Source organism: Sus scrofa, chromosome 15 (assembly GCF_000003025.6).
Source record: "Sus scrofa isolate TJ Tabasco breed Duroc chromosome 15, Sscrofa11.1, whole genome shotgun sequence".
Taxonomy (NCBI): domain Eukaryota; kingdom Metazoa; phylum Chordata; class Mammalia; order Artiodactyla; family Suidae; genus Sus; species Sus scrofa.
In genome coordinates, this window is record NC_010457.5 from 85,062,681 (window position 1) to 85,086,072 (window position 23,392).

Here is a 23,392-nt window from a genome sequence, read left to right on the forward strand (position 1 = left end):
TTCTGAGAGAAATGGGGAAGCTGGATGAATTTACCACTGATGTTATGGTTTCTTCTCTTTGCACCTATTTTGTTTACATATCTGAGGAAAAGCTGTATGCTTCTACCTGGACTCTCTATCTTTTAAATTTCTTCTTCCTTTGCTATAGCTCTGACTACTTTGTTTCTACTGGGTTCTTTCTTTCTGTTTACAAAATGCTGAAACTTCCACGTTCAAACTTCCCTGACTTGGTTCACTCCTGGAGCTTGTTCCACTCATCTTCTCTTTGGTGCTGAACTTGTCTGTGGAGTGGCTCTTTCCACTTCCTCTCTTCCTGCTCATCCTTACCCTCCTGCAAAAGCCAATGATGTCTTTTCAGTTTTCTCTTGCATGGGGCACAAGGTCCTTCTTGAGATGCTTTTCCCTCTTGATGTCCACAACTGTTCCCTTGCTTGGTTCTCCTTCGGCCTCTGTAACAGCTCAATCCAGGTCCTGTTCACTAGCTCCTAATCTCCTGCCTGCCCCTAAGTGCTGACATTCCTCAAGGACACTTCTTGTCCTCTTCTTGGACATTCTGTGAACTAATTCACTCCAATGATTTCCTCCACTAAATTGACAGAGATCCCTAAATCCACAAGTTCAAGACACCCCCTTTCCCTACTAGTCTGTGAGACATCTATTTCATGGGTATTTTGAACTAAACATGCCTGATACTGAATGGATGAGGTGCTCCACACAGGGATCCTTCCAAGCAGTCTCTATCAGTTAATGATACTGCAGTTGTATATTAGAACTGTCAGCAAAGACTCTTGAATTCTTCCCTCTTTTATCTCTATATTTAATGAATGACCAAAGTTTATTGATACTATCTTCCAAACATCTTTTCTATTAGCCTTATTCACCTTTTCATCCAGCAGCAACCATGTGGCACTGCCTCATTTCAGACCCTTATTTATTCTCTGTGGATTATCATAAAACTCCCCCCCCCCTTTTTTTTTGGCCATGCCTGCTGCATGCGGAAGTTCCCAGGCCAGGGATCAAGCCTGTGCCATAGCAGAGACAATATGCTGGGTTCTTAACTGCTGAGCTACTAGGGAACTCTTCATAAAATTCTTTGTAGATCTTTTTACTTCTTGTTTACTCTCTGAGTCTTTCCTCCTCCTTCCCTTCTCTATATTTTCATAATCCTCTTCATATAATTATATTTTATATAATCTTTATATTTTATAATTATATGTATTATTATAAAATATAACTATATTTTATACAATTTTATATAATGCAATGATCTTACATTAACTATATATGTTTTTCACACTTAAATTTATTCCAGGAGAGAGAGATTTTGAGTCCTACAACAATGTCTTAATTCATCTTTGGGCCCAGTGTACAGAAAACTATAGCTGGGTAGTACATTTGTTGAAATAAATTAAGTTCAATTCATTCTAGTACTTTCAAGCCTCATAAGTAAAAATACTAGAAAAATTCAGTTAATAGATGAATCATAGCTAGTGAAATAAATATAGATAGAATAAATACATTTCAGCTGTTGTTTATGTAAAATACATCATTTGTTATGTAAAATACTTATATATATAATATACAATCAATATTTAATGTCATTTTAGGAGGAAACAATTCTCTTAAGAATGACTGTTTTTTTTTTTTTTTTTTTTGTCTTTTCTAGGGCCGCTCCCTCGGCATACGGAGTTCCCAGGCTAGGAGTCGAATCAGAGCTGCAGCCACTGGCCTACACCAGAGCCACAGCAACGTGGGATCCGAGCCGCGTCTGCGACCCACACCACAGCTCACGGCAACGCCAGATCGTTAACCCACTGAGTGAGGCCAGGGATTGAACCCACAACCCCACGGTTCATAGTCGGATTCATTAACCACTGCGCCACGACAGCAACTCCAAGAATGACTTTTTTTTTTTAATACTTTTTGAAATTTTTTCTTACATTATATTACTACTTAAGAACACATTATAATTTGATAATCATGTAAGCCATTACAATTTAAAACTTGTTTTTAGGATTAATTTTGTTAAAGGAACACTTGCAGCATCTTGAAGTGGTATTATACAATTAAATACTTTGTTAAAGTTAAAAATGTGTATTGCTGTAATATCCCAAAATGAATATTTGTACAGATTCAGGAAAGAGTATCTTTTATATCTTTGAAGCAAAATGTTGAAATTTATCATTGACAAATTGAATTTCAGTCCTTCTTTGGCTTTTGTTCTTTTCAAAATTTCAGAATTCTGTGTAGCCTTGCATTCTTTAATTATACCAGGTTAGCATATAAAATTGGATTGTGATGATCATTGTACAACTAAAAAAAAAAAAAAAGGTAAATATTGGGAAAATATGCTAACCAAGAATGACTTCTTCTTGAAGTTATGAGGACAGAGTCAGAACACATTCCTTTGTGCCACGTCCACTATTTTGATGTTTGATAGAATGAGCAAATCTATGAATTTCATTATCCATTATTAGGAATCCTATACAAACTTACATATAAATAATAAGCATGCACCTCTGTCAGAGAATCTAAAGTATATGTGAAAACACATGTATCATAAAAGTAGAGCCAGTCTTCTATGAAACCTAACTGATGTCCTGTTCTCTGGCAAGGTTTCTCAAGGAACTATGGGTTTTATGTCTGGAGACTCATTAGGGATTTGTAGGCCAACAACCCACCTGGCCAATGTCGCAAGCAGTTAGTAACAAATTACATTGTCCTGTACTCATTTGCATTATAAATAATTACACAGTTGATATATTAATTCAACAATGTTCTTTAAGAAATTCCAAGTACTGTCCTGTGGCATCATTTAAATTTCCCCACCCTTTTGGATAACAGATGTCCTTCCTGTAGGTGTCATTATGCAGGCTCTGTATCTTAGTGATGACACCCCTCATCCCCAAGACACATAACTTTCACCAGGTGGCCCAAGTCTGACCTAATATACTGGGAGTCCTTTAGTCACCCATTTAGGCCTCCTGCAACCAAGATGCCTCATTTAGACTTGGTCTAACTCCAAGTATCCCCATGGGTTACCCAGCATAGAAGAGTATAGGCTGGCTTATCTCATAACAGCTGCTGGTTAGCTCACTTGATTTTTTTTTTAAAGTTTGGTTTTTTTTTTACTTTTTTAAATTACTCAATGAATTTTATTACGTTTATAGTTGTACAATGATCATCATGACCAAATTTTATAGCATTTCCATCTCAAACCCTCAGTGCATCCCCCCACCCAATAGCTCACTTGATTTAAAAAAAATTTATTATAGTTGATTTACAATGTTCTATCAATTTCTGCCATACAGCAAAGTGACCCAGTTATACATATATATAAGCTCACTTGCTTTGATAGCCACAGGACTTCTCATTGTATCTAAATGCCCCAGTGAGGGTGAATTGCTAGACCACTTTGGAAATAGAAATAATTCTCCATATGGTTTATGCCATCTTGCAAATGCAGAAAACAAAACAGAGGATCTGGGTGACAAGCCTAGAAACACTAAGAAGCCAAGGAAAATTAAAGCCAGTTTTTTAAATTCTCAGAGCACTAAAATACTACATACTGTGCCAATTTGATGCTGGTGGGCCCTTTCTATCCAATGCCATGTTACCACACCTCTGGCTGACTTCTAGAAAGCCTGTCTCTTCAAGCATGGTTGATCAATGTTGAAGCTTGCTAATTCTTAATTCCTAATGAACTATGTTTATGTCTAATTGTCATATCTTGGCCTTTAGACTAATCCTGGGAGCAGAAAAAAATTATCTGTAAATGAAAGTGACTCTGTACTGCATTAGAATCTGTATGCCCTTACCTTTAAAAAACAAAAAAAAATCCTTATTTATCTTAGGATAAATAAAAGTCAGGTGAATAATTTCCTAAGTTTGGAGCAGGCTCTGTGCTGTAATTTTCTGCCAGGCTAGAGTCCTGACATCAGAACTCCCTGCCCTTTGTATCTGAAAGCCTGTGTCAATCAGGTTCTGGCCACTGGGCTATCCCCTACAGTGATTCTATGCCCAATGAAATGACAGTCATTGCCTTTCTTGTCTGAGTACCTCATGATAACTGCCCTATTTTCCCTTGTGCCACTTTGTTGGACAGAAGAAGCCGCCAGCCTCACACTCAGATAAAACAGTGGTACCTCCAAATATCTCCATGTTGAAAGCTGGCAGCTTACACTCTGTATCAGGGAGCTGGCACTGACATTAGTGAACTTGTCACTTCTAAGTGAGCACAAAAGAGGACTTGTTTGCTAGAGCTTAGATCTAATGAACAGCTTTCTCCTATTTTGTATAGTTTTCCAGCCATTTGACTTGTACAATAGAGAAATCATATTTCAACTTCTTCAGGTTGAAAAATGTCCCCTTTTCTGATTTGTCACCAAGAGATGTGAAACAGTTATTTCCGAGGCAGCTTTATTATGGAAAATAGAATAAGTAACTCATGTCACTCAAATCGAATCCCTCAGGGAGTAGGTCCAGTAGCGATTCAAAAGCCAGGAATAAGATTAAAAACTAATTTTCTAGGTGGAATGAAGAGCAGGTTCTTTTTCTTCTAAACTAATGGCCCGTCACAGAGGAAACATTTACAAGGTACAAGGGAAATGTTTGAATTCTGCTCCTCCCACCTTCTTCTCTAGATGCAGAATTTAGGGGTTAGCTTTGATAATCCAGGCAGGGAGAGGCAACACTGACAAGGAAAATGTCACCCTGAGAGGTACTGAGGAAACTGAGTCTCTCATCAGCCAAAAAGCACATCTTTATCTAATAGAGAAAGTATATATATATAAAAAATTACTGCCAGCCAACAAGTTTGTTGCCTAAGGCTGTTCCAGGGAGACAGGTATGGGCTTTCACTCTTTATGGCCCTAACTAGGTACTGTCTGCTCTAGGGAAATGGTGCGGGTACTCAGGGGCTGGACTGCCCAGGCATAAGAAAGCTACCAATCCTTTAAAAATATATTGCTAAAAGGCAATCATACTGTTACATTTTGAATCTAGCATTTGTGCCTAAATTCAATCTGCTGCTTTACTGCAAAGTTGTCAAAGCCAGCTTTATATTTAAGACCTATAGGTTGCGGGAGAAAGTCTGTTGACCAGACAGTGTGCTTTACAAAGTGATATTAATTCAAGAGGCCTGGACCTCCAAAGAGGTTTGTCGGGGTATCTCATCATGCTAGGTCCCTTAGGGATACTGCAACATGGGGACCTATGACTGTGATCATGAGGGAATTGAGCAAGAAAGAGATATGACATAGTGCTGCAGACTGTGAGCCTCCCAACTAAAATATAAAACAAATGGCTGAGTTTCCCTCCCATCCTGCCAGTGCCCCAAGATATACAAGTCTCATCAAGTCATTAGAAGATGTTTTTATGCAAATAACAGAGTATGTGAAGGACAGAGAAAAAAAATCCATAATCCTCTCCCATTAAAGAGGAGTTTGTGGGTGTTTTTTTGGTTTGCTTGTTTTTGGCCACAGCCATGGCATGTAGAAGTTCACCCAGCCAGGGACTGAACCCGCACGACAGCCCTAACTAGAGCCACGGCACAGTGAAAATGCCAGATCCTGAACCCACTGACCCATAATCCTCTCTCCCTAAACAGGAAGTTGTAATGTGGGGTCTTTGGACTTCCAAGGAGCCTGTGAGTTCACAGGATCTGCGAACTTGAATGGTTTAAAAAAAAAAAAGTATAATTATTTTCATTTATCTCTATTTGGAATTCATCATTTCCTTTGATTATACATGAAGGCAACAAATTACAGTAGTCTTAGTAGTAGTACATTTAACCTTGTTACCCATAGAAATCAGGTGTTTTCATCAGATATTACAGTTGTCATAGAAAGATTAAAATAATGTTTATGCTTATCATGACTTCAAAAGTACAGCACATATTAGACCTGTTGCTAGATCTAATTTAATGCTTTGTTGCTATATTATTGTATCATAACAAAAATTGACAACTATATTTTAATATAACTGGTTTCCCTTGTAAAACCGTACATTTCATTTTATGGATTTAAAAATGCCATTCCTTCACTAGTCAGCCTAAGGAATATACGGCACAAAAATAGGCTAAGAACGTCTGTGTCTATGCCCATCACTCCATGCTGTCTTCATTTCCATCCCTAGCCATCATTTCAGGCACTTTCGTACTAACATCCTAAATACCTTTTCTTGTCTCCAAGTGTCCTTACATTGCTTCTGATATTTAAAAAGGGCAGTCTTTCAGATCTTAAGTTATATGGAATGCTGGTCCTTCTGATGACAATCCTCTTCTCCTCCACTCCTAAACCACTCTGTCTGACTGGCTAACTGCTCTCCTACGAGGCAGAAAGAGCTTAAATCCCCCGCCTAGGGGGAGTTCCAATAGTGGCTCAGTGGTAATGAGTCCAGCTAGCATCCATGAGGACGTGGGTTTGATTCCTGGCCCTACTCAGTGACTTGCCGTGGCTGTGGCATAGGCTAGCTGCAGCTCCGATTCGACCCCCAGCCTGGGAACTTCCATATGCCCTAAAAAGAAAAACAAACAAAAAACACTACCTAGGGCTTCCTCCTTTTCCCAGACTACGTCAGTGTCCCTTTCTTTTCGTCAACCTTGTCATCATTTGTTCGGATTTACCCTTCCAGATGATATACTCTCATAAAGGGAAAAGCTCACATCTGCCTGGTTCACTATCACATACCCCATGCCCCGCATCAGGCTGGGTATCCTGTGAGGGCTCAATCAATAAGTGCAAATACTTGTGCCAACAAACCATTTTGTAACTTTTGATTTAATGTATTTTTTAAGTTTGATTTAACGCATTACACTGATGTTTCGTATTGTTTATCTACTTTAAAGCTGCATAATATTCTATTGTGTATAATTACTTTATTGAAATAATTTCCTTATCACTCACTGGTCATGTTTTCAGTTTTCATTAATACAAATAATATTGTGATGAGTGTCTTCATGTATATCATTTTTGGTTTTTCTTGCTTTGTATTTAGGATTATTTCCTTGGTATAAATTTCAGGAAGAGGAATTAGGTGGTCTAAGGAATGAACATTTTTATGTTTCTTTTCTTTTCTTTTTTGGTCTTTTTAGGGCCATACCTGTGGCATATGGAAGTTCCTAGGCCAGGCTAGGGGTTGAATCAGAGCTGTAGCCAATGGCCTACGCCACAGCCACAGCAACTTGGGATCCGAGCTGAGTCTGTGACTTACACGACAGCTCACCACAATGCCAATCCTTAACCCACTGAGCGAGGCCAGGGATTGAACCTGCATCCTCAGGGATGCTAGTCAGATTAGTTTCTGCTGAACCACGACAGGAACTCCAATGTTTCTTGATTTATTTGATGATGTTGCTTTCCAAAACTGTTCTCTCAATTTAAGATGCTTAAGTAATATAAAAGAATATCTGCTAATGATTTTTCAAAATACTTAAAAAAACCTTTTATTGGATATTGATCATTGCATCTATGGATTAGTCAAAAAACTATATCTAGTCACGATGGAACATGATGGAGGAAAATGTGAGAAAAAGAATGTATATATATATATGTGTGTGTGTGTGTGTGTGACTGGGTCACCTTGCTGTACAGTAGAAAATTGACATAACAATGTAAATCAGCTATAATGGAAAAAAAGTCATTAAAAAAAACAATGTCACAGAACATAACTGACACTGAAAAAAAATTGGGTAAAATTTTTGTCAAAAAGAATAAAATAACTTTTCTTTAACTCAAAATTTAGTACACTAATTAATTTCCACATTGAATAAAAATATTTTGTTAACAGAGAGCTAAGAACAAAGTTATTCTGCTAGGGAAGATTATTTATTTATTTATTAGCTGCACCCATGGCATGTGGAAGTTCCTAGGCCAGGGATTGAACCCTCACCACGGTAGTTTCAATGCTAGATCCTTAACTTGCTGGGCCACCAGGGAATGATAAGATAAATTATTTTAACTTAGATATGGCCATTTTGCTAGTTAAATGGGCAAAAATCATTATAAGACTCTGACTGAAGTTAAAATATTTGAAAGTAAGGAATAAGATAATCTCTATTATGACAAGAATTATGTCATTTCACATTTAAAAGAAAATAAAGAACATAATTGCTAGAGGCTAAGTACTTAGTAGCATACAAGAAACAATAAAAAATGGTACACTAAGAAAGGTTTTTTTGGAAGATGTTAGGAATAAAATGTATGTGTTGACAAATTTCTCCTTATTAAACCCTAGCAGGGACTGGTCTGGCAGGGGCGTGTTTCTCATTGTGATTATACCCTCCCTCCTACTCCTTTGACCTTAGTAGCAGACCCTGGTTCCAGGAAGGGCTGCTTTTTCACAGGTATAACCCAACTTTCTCCCTCAACACATGAAAATGTGTTGGGTTGTCCCTTGTTTTAATACTGTAGCTACACACAGAATAAACTGTTGACTTAGGAGGTGGGGTCTCCATTTTACTGAATAGAAAGAAAAAGCTAACCAGTGTCCAGTGTCTTCCTGCCCTGTCCATATTCTAGGGAGGGTGCCAGGGCTTCCCTGTTAAATTCTTCCTAATGATATTAATGTAATATGTGCTAACTATGTAACTGCTGTGTGTATGATGAATTACTGGAAGCAAAATAGATGAGATGCATTAACTAGTGGGAGAATTAGTAGAAGGACCTTTCCTCCAACACAAAAAGGTGAGGAGGACCAAGAAGGGTCCTTCCACATCTTTAAATGTCCCTTTGGGAGATTCAGGCTCATCAAATCTTAACATCCTGAAATGAAAACACAAGTGCAAATAATTACCATGAACTAATAAAACAACCACACAAAGAGGGATGTAAGTATAGTCACTGTTGCAGGACATGAGATAATCACAGAGTCAAACAGACAGTGTCTGGAAATTTCTTTGAACAAATGGTTGCTTTTTATGGCCACAATTTATTGAGTGTCTATTATGTGATTGGCAGAGAGCCAGGCACATTTATTCTGTTCATTACTGCCGAAAACAGCCCTGGGAAGTAGATATCAGCTCTCTCGTTTTATAGATGGGGAATAGACATCAGTGAACATCATTTGGTCAAGGTTATGTGGTCAGTGAGAGGTGGAGCGAGTCAAGCTCATGTTCTTCTTATGCCAAATATGCAAAGTTGGTATATGCACTCAAGAATCATAATGTGGTTAAGATATCCTTATCAAAATCCACTCAAAACTTGAATTTAGAAAACAAACAAACACCCAGCTGTTAAATGGGACATGGAAAAAAATAACACACCTTTCTGAAATGTCAGAATTCTGGAAGTGTCATCTAAGTGAAAAGAATCTCAGTCTTCGAAAAGCTTGTGTGGAGTTCCCATTGTGGAGCAGAGGAAATGAATCCAACTAGGAACCATGAGGTTGAGGGTTTAATCCCTGGTCTTGCTCAGTGGCTTCAGGCTCTTGCGTTGCCCCAAGCTGTGGTGTAGATCGCAGACACAGTCTGGATCTGGCATTGTTGTGGCTGTGGCATAGGCTGGCAGCTACAGCTCCAATTAGACCCCTAGCCTGGGAAGCTCCGTATGCTGTGGTGCAGCCCTAAAAAGCCAAAAAAAAAAAAAAAAAAAAAAAAAAAAAAAGCTTCTGTGGTAAAGTCAACGAACCTTCATTTAAAGGCAGCATATCATGGTAGTGAATTTGAGGGACCGCCTGGGTGCGAACTTGAAACTACTTTTCATCTGAATGACTCTGAGCCATTATTCCCCTCCCTGGGTCTCAATTTCTAGTATCTCCCAGAGGGTTGTTATAATTAAGTAAGATAGTATATATAAAATGTTAAGCACATTGGGTATCAGGCATATAATGATCAGTTACACATAAGTATTTTTAGTACTGCTGTTAAAGTTACTTTTTTGCATATAAGTCTAATTAGCTTGGATCTGGTTTTCTAGAATATACTATATTAGATGCAGCATAATGAAAGATGAAGATAGCTGACCACCACACGGGACAGTTGTCACCTCTCACTTAAAGCAGCAGAAAGGGACAGCTGAAATAAGACCTCGCAGGACAACAAAAACCAAACAAACCTCTCCAAACTCTAAGGACATCAGTAATTATCATTTAAATTATGCTTTACACACTCTGCAAAGCTCTTTTCATAATCATTTCATTTGATTCATGCAACACTGCTATTTTGCGGGGAGAGAATTATTCCTAATTTACAGATGAAAAAAGAGAGGTTCACAGAATTTGATGCCTTCTCTAGAGTCATAACTGGTCAAAAGAGCAAAGAGTACCACAGTTTATAGATTTGCTGCCCAACATGGTAGCCATGTGTGGCTATTTAAAATTAAATAAAATTAAATATTCACTTCCACAGGTGAGCAAACCACATTTCAAGAGCTAAATAGCTATGTGTGGCTCATGATACTCATGCTGGACAACTCAGATTATAGATCATTTTTATCACCACAGAATATTTTATTGGGTAGAACTGAGGGCACCTAATCATTAATGTATACTGCTCTGCCCGGTGTCCATGACAGTGAATCTGATTCTCAGAGAAAGAAGTCAGGGAAGAGGAAAATACTTTAGAAATGTTTCTATGAAAAACATTTTAAGCTTTGTATTATAGAGCTAAATTTGTGTGTCACTAGGCGGTAAGTATCATCAGAATTGGGCCCCGAATCCCAAAAAGTGCCTAGTACCAGTGCTCTGCACACAGAATCTACCCAAATATTTATTGGGTAGTTTTATTTCATCATCTACTCATTTCGGAAAAAAATATGTCACTGTAAGGGAATTCTTCCTGGAGCAAATATGTTGAACATCATAAAAGTATAAGTAATAACCTTTGTTAAAATTTCAAGGGCATTTGTGGTTGTGCATTTATAAAATTGCTTAGTGTACCTACAAAGTCCTTTTATATTCCAATATCTATTTGATGCAGAAAGGCTGTAAACAAATGTAATTGAAAGAGATGAATAACAGTTAAATATGTCTGAGGATGAGAAAAATTTTTAATAGCGATGTAAGCCTTAAAAGGAGATAGTCAAGGTTTTGCTTTTTACAATTGTTTGTAATATATCCCTAGTAAGTCATAAGTTAACAGATTCTCAGTAAATCATAAGTCAGTTTCAACTTTTGGTTCACCTCCTTAGAGCAACACTTAGAAACAGCTTTCAGAAGTGGAAAGCCTGACATCAAGGCTCAGTGTTACTTCTAAACAATAAAATATGCTCCACAGTTTCAGAAGTTAGTTCTCAGAGGATGACAAACACTTAGCTACCTAAGACTCTTCAGTTGCCTGTCAGAATGCTGTTGTCAAATTCGAGGTGCATGGACAAAGATGCAGGCAGTTTCATTTTTTAAACTGACTTTGAAAGTCTTAATGATGTATGTACATTTCATGGAAGTATGAGCCTTAGTATAGTGGTCTGTTCTCTTTAGACAGTTGGGACTCAATTTATGTTCTACATGATTATATCCCAGAATTTCAGACTTAAGATGTTTGTCATAATATAGTTAATCTATTATTTTGTGACGGATGCTAAATTTCAGCCTCCTGGATTTGGATAGATGTATGCCAAATTTATGATGGCGTATGTCTATAAATGACAAATGCTGCCAAGGCAGAAAACTATCATTTTCTTCCACTCAACAGCACAAGGTCCTGCTGCAAGAGACAGAAATGGGGGAAAGAGGCATTTACAAGGACCTTGCTGGCTAATCGATGGAGTCTTGCAGCAGTCAGTGAAAATGAAAAGTTGTCATTTGGGAAGCTTGGCCCCATTTGTAACAACACATAAAAACTGTGAAACACACAGGGGAACCCATAAAAATGACGAGGCGAGGGTCTCCATTTGTATCCTTGGCAGAAAAACTTTTGACAAAATTGAAAATGCACTTTCATAAGGCAACAGGATGACCATAAAAAGCTGAATTGCAGCCTTTCAGGCCAATCATACTGATGTACTAGTTGATAACTGCTCTGGGTTCACACCTAAGAAATTGGCACCATGTAAAAGCACAAGATGCTGAAAACTAAAATGAGTTTTTTTTTTTTTTTTTTTTTTTTTTTTTTTTGTTATTTTATTTCTTGTCCTATAGCTATCTAATCGACTGTCCCCCTATCCCCCCCCCCCCCCCCCCCCCCCCCCCCCCCCCCCCCCCCCTCATCTTCCCTGCCCACGATCCTATATTTCATCTTTCCTTCCTTATGTCTTTTCTAACACTGTCATCTCAGTCTCCACAGTATGGTCATGGATATGGGATAAACAAAACAATGTCTCTGTCCCCAGCGGAAAGCTTTTAGATGGAATGATTCAAAGTGTTAACGAAAATGTAACAGCATTCAGGATAATTGCTGGACCCTTTAGGAGGCAGTCCAAGGCCCTACTGACCCCCATCTCAGTGAGTGTTTGTGGCGCTAGACAAGTAAAGTCAATGTAGATTTTGTCAAACGAGCTTTGTGAATACTTGTCATTTACCTGGAATGAGTGTTTCATTCAATGTGCCCTTGAAAAGATCTGAAACTTATAAAGCTGTGTTCTATTACAGTTAAATGTTACGAACAACATACGCATAGAAACTGAGGGTTATTAACAAAACAAAGCCCTAATGGCCCCTTCACTGCCACAGCTCCTAGTGAAAAATATCAACAGTCAGCAAACAATTTAAAAGTAATAAATTGTCCTACTCATTAATTTTCTATAAAGGGGTTTAGTGATTTCTGACTTCTGCCTATTCAGACACTTGTATTTACTCTTCTGAGTCAGAGAAGCTTAGAAACAATGGGAATTATGGAATATGCCTGGAACAAGAGGTCCTGAGTCTCTGCTCCGACTCTACTGTCATATGAGTAGTGGAACCTCACACAAGCCATTTAATTTTTCTAAACCCGGGTTCTTCATTGTTACCATACTTTGGGGAGAGCTTGAAGGTAGTGAACATATATTATTTTTCTTTGTAGCCCTAATATCCAACACAGTAAAACAAACAAACAAACAAAAAACTCCCACTAGGTTGGAAACTCTGTGAGGGCAAGAAAATGTCCTTTTCTTCGTTGTTTCACACTGGAAATGGCAAAAGGTACAGATGCATTTAGTAGAGATAAGAATTATTTGTTGGGTGAATAAATGGATATAGGTGTTGGGAGAACATGTAAATGATGGATACTAATTTCAATCCTATCAGTCATGGGGTTGGTGAGAGGGTCATATGAAAACATTAATGAGACTGGATTTTACAAACCGAACAAATTCAAGGTGTTCCTATTGTTATATTTTAAGCAGAACATGCTGGCTCCATCATTTTTCCTCTTAATTGCATTTACAGATATATCTATAGCATTTTGAATCATTCCATCTGCTTTCATCTTTTTAGACAGCAACTGATTAAAGGCTGTTTAGCACTAAATAGCTTTATATACTTTAAACTAAGTATGTATTTTCCCCATCTTGATACCTAATTAATTAAAAAAAAATCTCATGCTAAAGACTAGACATATGGACCATTAGGTCATCTATCACAATTTTATCATTAGGTTGATTATCAAAATATTCTATTATTCTTAAGAAATTAGGTTTTTCAAAGGCTCTGTTCTTTTTGGACATGTTATGAGTGGTTAAATGCTGTCACAAAGAGCAATTGATTTGATATATGGGGCATATTATCACAGGGAAATGTACTGTCATATGGCGTTATGACACTTGAACTCCAGGGAGAAATTTGACTAGAGGCCTGACCAATATGTTCCAGCTATCTTCCTGAAGCTGCCTAATGCTTGCTGTGCCTTGACCCCAATTCCCCCAGAGCACAGTTCTTCTCCCTGTCACCATGTTTTGAACTCCCACTGATGCATTACTAAAATTTGGTATAGATCCTTGGAGACCAGAAAGCTATTTCTTTGGGTTTTACATTTAATCTACTCCAACTTCTAAAAAGTGAATGGGACAGCCTTTCCTACTTAACTACCTGAAATGAAACATGTAATTTTTTTTTTCAATCACGTGGTCAGACCTTCTGATAATAAATGGAATTTCTGCATTATAGTTTCAACTCATTTTGTTTACTGACTTGAGGGAAAAAAAGACAAAGCTTGACATCATACCCTGAACGTTTTAGATCTGATAGCTCCATTATAATCAACTTCTTTGTATGCATAGGTCCAGGTACTACAGGATCCAAATTATGTCTCCAAACACATCATTAAACAAACAAACAAACAAACAAACAAGCAAACAAACAAAAAAAAAAACGGTTGCTCTAACTGCCAAAATGGCAGGCAAGAAGGCTTTTCTAGTTCTTGGAAGGTCATTAGGCCACTTCTTGGAATAAATAATCTGTGCTCTCAAGGAACAAAGTGAGGTCATCTGCGGGTTGCATGCTCCTTGTTAGATACTCTGAAATCACACTTCTCCTTGACTGATGTTCAGTGAATCCCAGGATGCTGCACTGCCAGAAGCTCCCTCCCTTAACATCTGGCTATTTCCTCTTCCTCAGGATTTGCCCTCATTGAACAATAATTTTAAGTTACTGATGCTAAACTATGAGAATGGAAACTAAATTAGTCAATCCTATGGATGATGTGAATGCCTGGATTTTGAAATCCAGTAGCTGGGACAAAAAGTTGCTAACGAGTCACTTTTTACTCAACTACCTCAGAATTATGGTAGATACTGCTTAAGCCCCCTTGATAGGAACTCTTCATTCAGAAGAAAAAGACTAATGCCAGGGTATTTCAGCCAGTGAAATGTGACTTTTCACTGTGACTGTTACTCTAACTTTCAGCTGACTCCTGAGAGGCTGTGTTGTCTGAAATAAGACACTTAGGTTAATTAAGAACCACAGTCAGCATTCCTCTTCCCTCCCTTCCCCTCTACATCCCACCTAGGCTTGTTATGAAGGACTGGCTTTTGTGTCTTATATTACTTTAAGATAGGTTTTAACTAAATCGAAACCAGTTACCCCCCAAATTTTATGACTCTGACAAAGTCATCCCACTCTGTGGAATTTTTTAAGGATTTAGAAATCAGTGGTTGGTTGATAATAGGTTACATTATTTAGACCAGACTTCCCATGTGGGCAAAGCTTCTAATTTTCTAACTTGAAAATTCTATAAAACACATGTGTGACTTCTTGCTTAGAAGCCAATGGTCAGTTGAAGGTGACCAAATATATGCATATTTAGCAAATACAACCCACTTTATTTTTAAATAGTGCCATTTTCGAAAAACTTTGGTACTGCTTTTATAGCTGTAATAGGATACGTTAAATATATCATTAGTATTAATATTTACTTAAAATATGGGGAAACAAAAAAGTAATTTGAATGACATATCCAAAGAATTGCCAAATAATATATACAGATTTTGAGTAAGGAAACATGGCAAACAAGGTAACCCCCCAATACAGGTAGTTTCCGTAGTTTCTGGACCGTGACATGGTAAGTGAAGTCAACAGTGTTAGACCACACGTACCTTGAGGGGTGGGTAGGAAAGTAGCAGAGGAAGCAGAGGATGCAGGGTTAAAGACCACCACAGAGCTACTGGAAAAGAGATTCTGTGGTTGAGATTTGTCTTCCTCTCTTCCCATTCTCAAATTTTAGGCTGATTCTAGATCTCACTTCTTTTTCCTCATTGCTGTACTTGAACCCAGTGTGTTCCTGTTGCTTGCTGGGCAAACACAACTGCTTAGAAAGTCTCTTTCACCTGAGCCTGAGCCTTTGCTAATATTTGAGAATCAGGATAAACATCTTGAATCATCAGTCTTTATTTTAACATGCTCATTGGGCACCTTGAGGGTTTAAGGCACTTTGTGGTGGTGACCTAGCCCCTTTATTTGGATTTTCTATTTCTTTATTGCTCTTTCCTTGAGTCTCTCCCCCCAATCATTGACTTTTTTATCTTCCTTTACTTTCCTTCTACACCTTTCTTTCTCCCTTTACATATCTTCTATTCTTTCATTAATCCTTCCCTATTCCATTGTTAACACTTTATTCTCTGCTTATTAATTTTACTATTATGTTTAGAGCAAACCCAATTCCAAAATAATAATAACTTAAGGGGGACACTGATCTCATGCAGTGGCAATGTAGGAATGTTTACAGTTTCTTCCAACTATGCTATTAACTCAAGACACAAAATAAGCTGAAAGAATGGAGTGACACTAACCTCCACTGTTTTTATCATTTTGCTTATAAGTGCTTCTGTGGGTAAGCATAATTCAGGTAATAACCTTTGATAGAGTATTATTTCATAGAGGCCCAACAATATCCTGCAGAAAATGAAACCAGGCAGGAAGTCAGGAGAAGACGGATCCTGTCCTGGATAAGCAATTTTAGCAAATAATAGCCTTAATGTGGGCCTCCCCTGGGTTTGCTGTTTTATAAACTGGAGGTATTATCTGACCCTAATATCTGATAAATGTGGGTTAAATATTAATTTGATAATATACACAAAAAGGATTTGTTCTTTAGAAGGGGAAAAGTGTGATGTAATAATTCATTATTTATTATCTGTTCATCAGATAACATGATTTAGTGATGCTCTTGCACAAAGAACAAAAGTCTTCATCACCAAATTTAGGTTAGTTCATGCATTCCAGGCTGCAAATCTTTGGGAACCAGCGTCTATGGGACCAAATCAATAATGGTTCTTTCCTACATGGTCTCTTTGTCCGACCAGACTTTTCTGAGCCTTCCACTAAAAAATGGATTATTCTTCTCCAAAGGCCCTGGGCATTTAGGAAAGTATGTTAAGTTTCCTCCCCAAACCCTAAAATGATTTGGATGGAGAGTAGAAGAGAAATCCATGTCTGTGTGTTTCCAACAACAGAAAGGTCCCTAAAGAGAGAGCCAAGCATGAGAGAAAAGGATGTATTCTCTTCATCTCCTTTAGGAGACTTTGTTCCTCAGTTAGTCACTGCAACAAGATGACTTATTCTTCTTGGGCCCTGAGGGGCAGATGTGAATGTGTGAAAGCCTATTAAACACCCAATTTCATGGTATAATGCTAGAAAAATATTTTTTTTTTCTCTTCTCTCTGAACCATTCTGTTTGAACCTCCTCAGAAAATCTGCTGATTCACTGGGACTATGAATTAGAGACTCTTTAAGAGGCATGTCCACTAGTAGCCCATTTACAGTTATATAAAGTCCTTCTGTTAGCCAATTTATAACTGTGAAAAGTTTCTTTAAAATCTTCGAGCTCATTTGTAACTCCGAGGGGAACTCTACGGAGACATTAAAAAAATGAAAATCTTTTATTATTGAACACTTTTCTAGATTCACTTAATAATGCCACTGTCTAGAAACCTTTAACTTTTTGCCCTTCTACTCCTCGTTCCTTGGGTAAAAAAAAAAAATAGAAAAAGTCTGTTAATAAACAAGTTTAAGAGTTTCTTCACTGAAAAAGTCCATAGCAAAAACCAATCATAAAATGAATAGAGAGGAATAATAAACTCAGCATTTAGACCCATGTTTTGATTTTCATCTAAACACAATGTGACCAAGAAGCCTCTACTTATTTTCATGCATAAACACTTAGAGATTTACACATACATATATATACTTAAGTGTATATATTTAACAACATGGAATGGTAACGTATCAAATGCTTAGATTCTGTGCAAACATATAATCCTTCCTGTGAAGGAAACATATTAATATTATAATAACAATCATGGAGAGTAACATGCAACAGTGAAGGGGAGGAGAATGGGGTGGGGGCAGAGAACCAGGAGGAACACAAAGAATGTAAAGAACAAAAAGTGTCATTGACCTGATTTGTCAGAGTTGTTGCCTGTGATTGGAGTGATGGAGCAGCTGGGATTAGCCTTTGCGCTGTCCTTGGAAGAAACCATTTTGGGTTTATTTTTCGTTGCCTCTAGTGCTTTGACCTTCTTGGCATGTTTACTTCCTTTGTAGTGGGCCTCGGCCTGGCTCTACAAAGGAGAACAAATCAGGCTCATTTTTTGGCTACTTACAAACACCACAATGGATGATCATGCAGGAAAAAAAAAAACAAAACATTCAGTCATAGGCATCACAGACATTTACAGCTCAGCACTCAACTATGTTTTTGGCATTTAATGAATAGTAGACCAGTATCTTAAGAGATTTTTGCATATAGAAACCTTCTATACAACACAGAGGACCTGGGTCTTCCAAAACCAGACATTATATGAGAGGACAACAGAGTTAGGGTAAAATTGGGACAAGGTGAACTCTGTCATTAGCACCCTCCCACCACTGCCCACCGGGTGACTTGTCCAATGTCCGGCTGGTAATGAGCGTTTTGGATGCCCTACCCAGGCATGACCTTCTACAACCATTCCATCCCCTTCAGCTACAAATCTATCTTCCCTGCATCTACGTTCCTCTTGACTCTGCTCTGAGAGCAACTGATGCGATGAAGCAACCTGCTAGTGAGTTGAAATGGCCCTATATTTTGGAGTCATCTACACATGCTTCATGTGTCATCTTGATGATCCCACTGCTAAGAATAGATAACATAAGCCACAAAGGAGGTAGGGACAATTCTTGTTTCTGATCTCAGATGTGATTCTGAAGTCAAAGCAGTTAGTGTTTTATTCACTTATACACAAAGCACAGGTGAAACTGTGACTCCAATACTAGATCAAAAGAAAGAAAAGCGAGCAAGGCAAGTAAACATTAAAAATCTTCAAGAGACAAAGACAAACGACAGCAAAACAAGAAAAAATTCATCAAGTTGCTGACATTTGGAAAGTTCCCCTTTGCCTAAAGAAGAAGAATTTTATTTTTTGGCATCTAGTACAATGCACATATTAACAAAAGAATCTAAGTATATTTGCTTTGATTTCATTTTGAATAGACCTTGAAAATATAAACATGCACTTGGTAAACAAAAAAAAATAAGCCACATACGATATGGAATATTAGCTTAGTTATAGGATGATAAACTTGTCATATAAAATGAGTTCCGTTAGAAGATTTCTAAAATAATAACTTTTTGTATCAGTTTCCCTTATATACCTGTATGTGTTTGAAGATGATTATACTAATGTTCTCATCCATTTTCCTCAGCAAGGGGAATACAGGTGGTGCGTGTGTGTATGTGTGTGTGCGCGCGTGTGTGTGTGTGTGTGTGTGTGTGTGTGTGTGTAGACACACAATGGACAGAAGGAGACAGGCTTTAATTACATATTTCATTAAAGACATAAATGATTTTCCTAGCACATAACCCCAATCACTTAAGGCCAGTAGACTTACATTGACTATACATAGTCCCTAACTTCCTGAATATCTTTTCATAAATATCATTTCAGGCCATCATTGACTTATTATTGCTCTTGGTTGGTTTGCTCAAAGCCTTCTCATGCTGTTCTCTGCCAAGTGGGAAAAAAAAAGAAACAATCCAAGGGAGGAGAAAAGTATACCATTACTTTAAATCTTATTACCACCAGAAAATGGTTAAATTCAGCATATATAGTTGGGTAGATACATATTAGGAAAATATACAAATAAAAATTAAAAAATTGATAACATGAAATAATAATAATAATAGCTAATATTATTGAGCCTCTGTCAAGAATAGTTCTAACTGTATTACATGTATTCACTCATGTAATCTTTTTTTTTTTTTCTTTTTAGGGCCACAGGTGTGGCACATGAAAGTTCCCAGGCTAAGGGTCACATCCAAGCTATGGCTGCCGGCCTACACCATAGCCACAGCAATGCAGAATCCGAGCTGCGTCTGTGACCCACACCACAGCTCACGGCTGCACAGGATCCTTAACCCATTGAGTGATGCCAGGGATTGAACCCTCATCAAACTGGATACTAGTTGGATTTGTTTCTGCTAAGCCACAACAGGAACTCCACACTCATGTAATCTTTTTTTTAATTTATTTTTTATTTTTTTCTTGTCTTTTTGCCATTTTTTGGGCCGCTCCCACGGCATATGGAGGTTCCCGGGCTAGGGGTCGAATCATAGCTGTAGCCGCCAGCGTACGCCAGAGCCACAGCAACACAGGATCCGAGCCGCGTCTGCGACCACACCACAGCTCACGGCAACGCCGAATCCTTAACCCACTGAGCAAGGGCAGGGATCGAACCCGCAACCTCATAGTTCCTAGTCGGATTCGTTAACCACTGCGCCACGCGGGAACTCCTCATGTAATCTTCATAGTACCTTGTGAGGTGGGTATAATTATTCATCAGCATTTTACAAAGAGAGAATTGCGCATGAGAAGTTAACCTATCGAAAGTCACACAGGTAGGTGTAGAAGCCATTTTGCGGATCTGAAATGCTTACAGGTGTACCGCTTTTTAATGCACATGGAACGTATACTACTCTCACGAAGTTAACATAATTTTTTTAGAAGTAAAAAATTACACATAAAGAAAGCACACCGCTTTTAATGACTCAGTGAAGGATTATGTTTTAACAGAAGTTCCTATGAGTAGGGAATATCTGCTTAATCCATGGGGCATGTACTAGCATAGTACATTAGCCCTGACCCTTCTGTTGAATAGTTCAGAAAGGCCCACTTTTTAGGTAGTGAACAATTTCTACAAGATAGCAGAAGACTTCCAATAATTCATCTTTTCAAGTACATTAAATAATAAGATGTTACTCTAGCGCCCTTTGGCTAAAGAAACATATAGTTCTCTAAATAAAACCTCCTAGCACAAGACAGGCAGAGTGTCATTTCCTCATTACTATTTCCTGGTGTCACTGCAGAAAGTTTATAGCATCGACTAGCACCTGGGATAAAGAGGCAGCTAAGTGACACCTCACTGGATGCCAAGATGGAAAGAACTCTCAGGAGCCGTGGTTCACTTTCCTTTTGATTTCTGGGGAATGGAGAAAAGCGAAACAAGGCTTCTTAGCTTCTACTAATTGCTGTTTGGGAAAGATCTGGAGTCAAGACAGTGGCAGACACCACTCACTCACATTTGGCATCTTTCCAATTCCCCTGTGGTATTCTTGGTAGTAGCACTTTGCTAACCTCAGTACTGAACTGAGGTGTCAACAGCTTCTAAATCCTGGGCAAATCTTCAAGTGAAACTGAGACACTGTTAAACAGTAACACGATTAACCTGACTTCACTATCTGGGAATTTCCTTAACTGAGGAATGAAAGAAACAAGGAAAGGAGCCAGAAAACTCAGGAACCAAGCAATGCAATCAAGCCTGATCAGCGATGGCTCTGGGATCACGTCTGAGAGAACTGGCTAACCAAATGGACTTACTTTATATCTCAGTGACTAACCAGCAGACACCTATTTGTCTACCTAGTGGCTTGCTTTCTGACCCTCACCCCTGCCCCATGCAAAGTGCTGCTACAGTGCTGCTATACACCCAACTGGCAGTGATCGAAGAAATTCCTTGCCAATAATTGCCAGAATTAGAGGGTTGCCCAAGCTACTATACTGACTTCCACATAGGAATTCATCAGTACCTAGGCTCTTTCAGAGGTCGCTCCAGTAGCTACCTAACCACACACTGCCAGAAGAATAGTTTTGACAGGAAATGACATCAGGAATTTTTTCCTCCATTCATTTCCATCTTGGTTACTAATAAAGCCCTTCACTTTACAAAGTCCTCTACATTTCTCAGGACCCTACGGGGTCCAAATAAGAAAGGTAAGTAACGAGGGAGTTCCCATCGTGGCACAGTGGAAATGAATCCGACTAAGAACCATGAGGTTGCGGGGTTGATCCCTGGCCTCGCTCAGTGGGTTAAGGATCTGGTGTTGCCCCGAGCTGTGGTGTAGGTCACAGATGCGGCTCGGATCTGGCATTGCTGTGGTTATGGTGTCGGCCAGCGGCTGTAGCTCCGATTAGACCCCTAGCTGGGAACCTCCACATGCCGAGGGTGTGACCCTAAAAAGACAAAAGACAAAAAAAAAAGAAAAAAGATAAGTAATGAGATGATGTATTGCTTTACAAATGAAGATGCAATAATGAGAAATTCTACAACTTACTGACCTCCCATTTCTGTTTCTTTTTTTTTAAACCTTATTTCTATTTTGGACTTGAGAAAGGTGGATAAGATCTTGAAACAAGATATTAAACTGTATTCACTTCATATAGAAAGAATATTCCAAATGTAAACTGGCAAGTGTCTGGGAAAGGGTAATGTCACGAGAGAAAAAGGCTCAACTATTTACTTACTGATAGACCCAATCTTTTGCATCTTAAAAAGTAATTAGAACTGTTCCCTTAATCATAGAAAGTGTATCATTAAAACTACTGGCTTTTTTTTTTTTCCTGAGGCCTTAGATTTCAATGTGTTAACATGTGTTAGATAGGCAATAGCAGAGGTCACCTAATTTTCAGAAAAACTCTATATACTAAAATGCCAAATAGACCAACGTCAAAGGAACTACCAGGAAAACAGGTTAAACTAACGAGGGGGAAACCTGATTATTTGCTCCACAAAGAATTATTTAGCACCTGCCATGTGCTAGACACTGTGAAAGATTAAAAACAAAGACCCCCTACTCACAAGAATGGTGGTTGGAGGAAAAGACATACATACCAATACCTATAACCCAAAGCAGACAGTGGAATTGTAAAACTGAAGGTAAACAGCAACAAAGAAGTAAGGGAGCTAGGGAAGACATCAGTCTCTTTGGATTGGATGGGGATCCTGGAAGCTTCATGGAAAAGGGCCGGAGCTGAGCCCTGCTCTGCAGGCAGGGGTCTGAGGTGGCAGTGTGGAGGGGGAGGTGTTCCCTGTAGAGGGGCCAACATGTGCTAGGGCAGTGAGATGCTGTGAATTATGCAGTGTTTCCTGGGCACATCTGCTTTTTGGTATCACAGAACGCAGACATATAAAAGGAACAATAGAGAAAGGCTGCCACATTGTGCTACCTCAAAAATTATTATCCCATGTAAAACAGAAAACATATCACAGTGCTCTGCAAGTGCTCTAAAAACCAAATGTTCTACTTGTGGACATATTTTATATAGATGCTTATAAGTTAGCCATTGCTTTGCATCACAGATTTTATCCTTTGCTTCAAACTAATCCTATATTCGAAGGACAACTAAATTATTTACTTAGAAGATTTAATAATTTGATATAAAATCATGGCACTTGAAATACCATCATTAAACATACTGGAAACAAACTAGAGATTACTGAGTAATAGCTAAATAATTACTTGACTCTTCACTTTAACTTAAGATTACATTTAACTATTAAAACATTTTTTGCATGGCTTGTTACATTAATAAGATCACACACTCTCAGAGGCAAAGCTACAACATAGGAAACATAAGAGGCACCCAAGAGAAAGGCTTACTTAATCCAAAGATAAGTCTTTCTGCTGATATTTGCAATATTAAGTCCTGCAATATCAGTAATGACATACTACTGGCTTTGATATTCACTTCGTTCAATCCTCATCTACTGGCATCTGTTGAAAACAAAG

At 38.3% G+C, this 23,392-nt stretch overlaps 1 protein-coding gene across 8 annotated transcripts in view; it reads right to left on the reverse strand.

Annotated features, from left to right (window-relative positions):
* The window catches only part of ZNF385B (zinc finger protein 385B), a 427,166-nt gene that overhangs the window by 20,734 nt on the left and 383,040 nt on the right, over positions 1-23,392 (reverse strand). For all 8 annotated transcript variants that reach the window (XM_021075638.1, XM_021075640.1, XM_013984310.2 and 5 more), the window contains one exon: positions 17,747-17,909. In XM_021075638.1, coding sequence (XP_020931297.1) covers positions 17,747-17,909 — 163 coding nt within the window. The remainder of the gene's footprint in view (positions 1-17,746; positions 17,910-23,392) is intronic.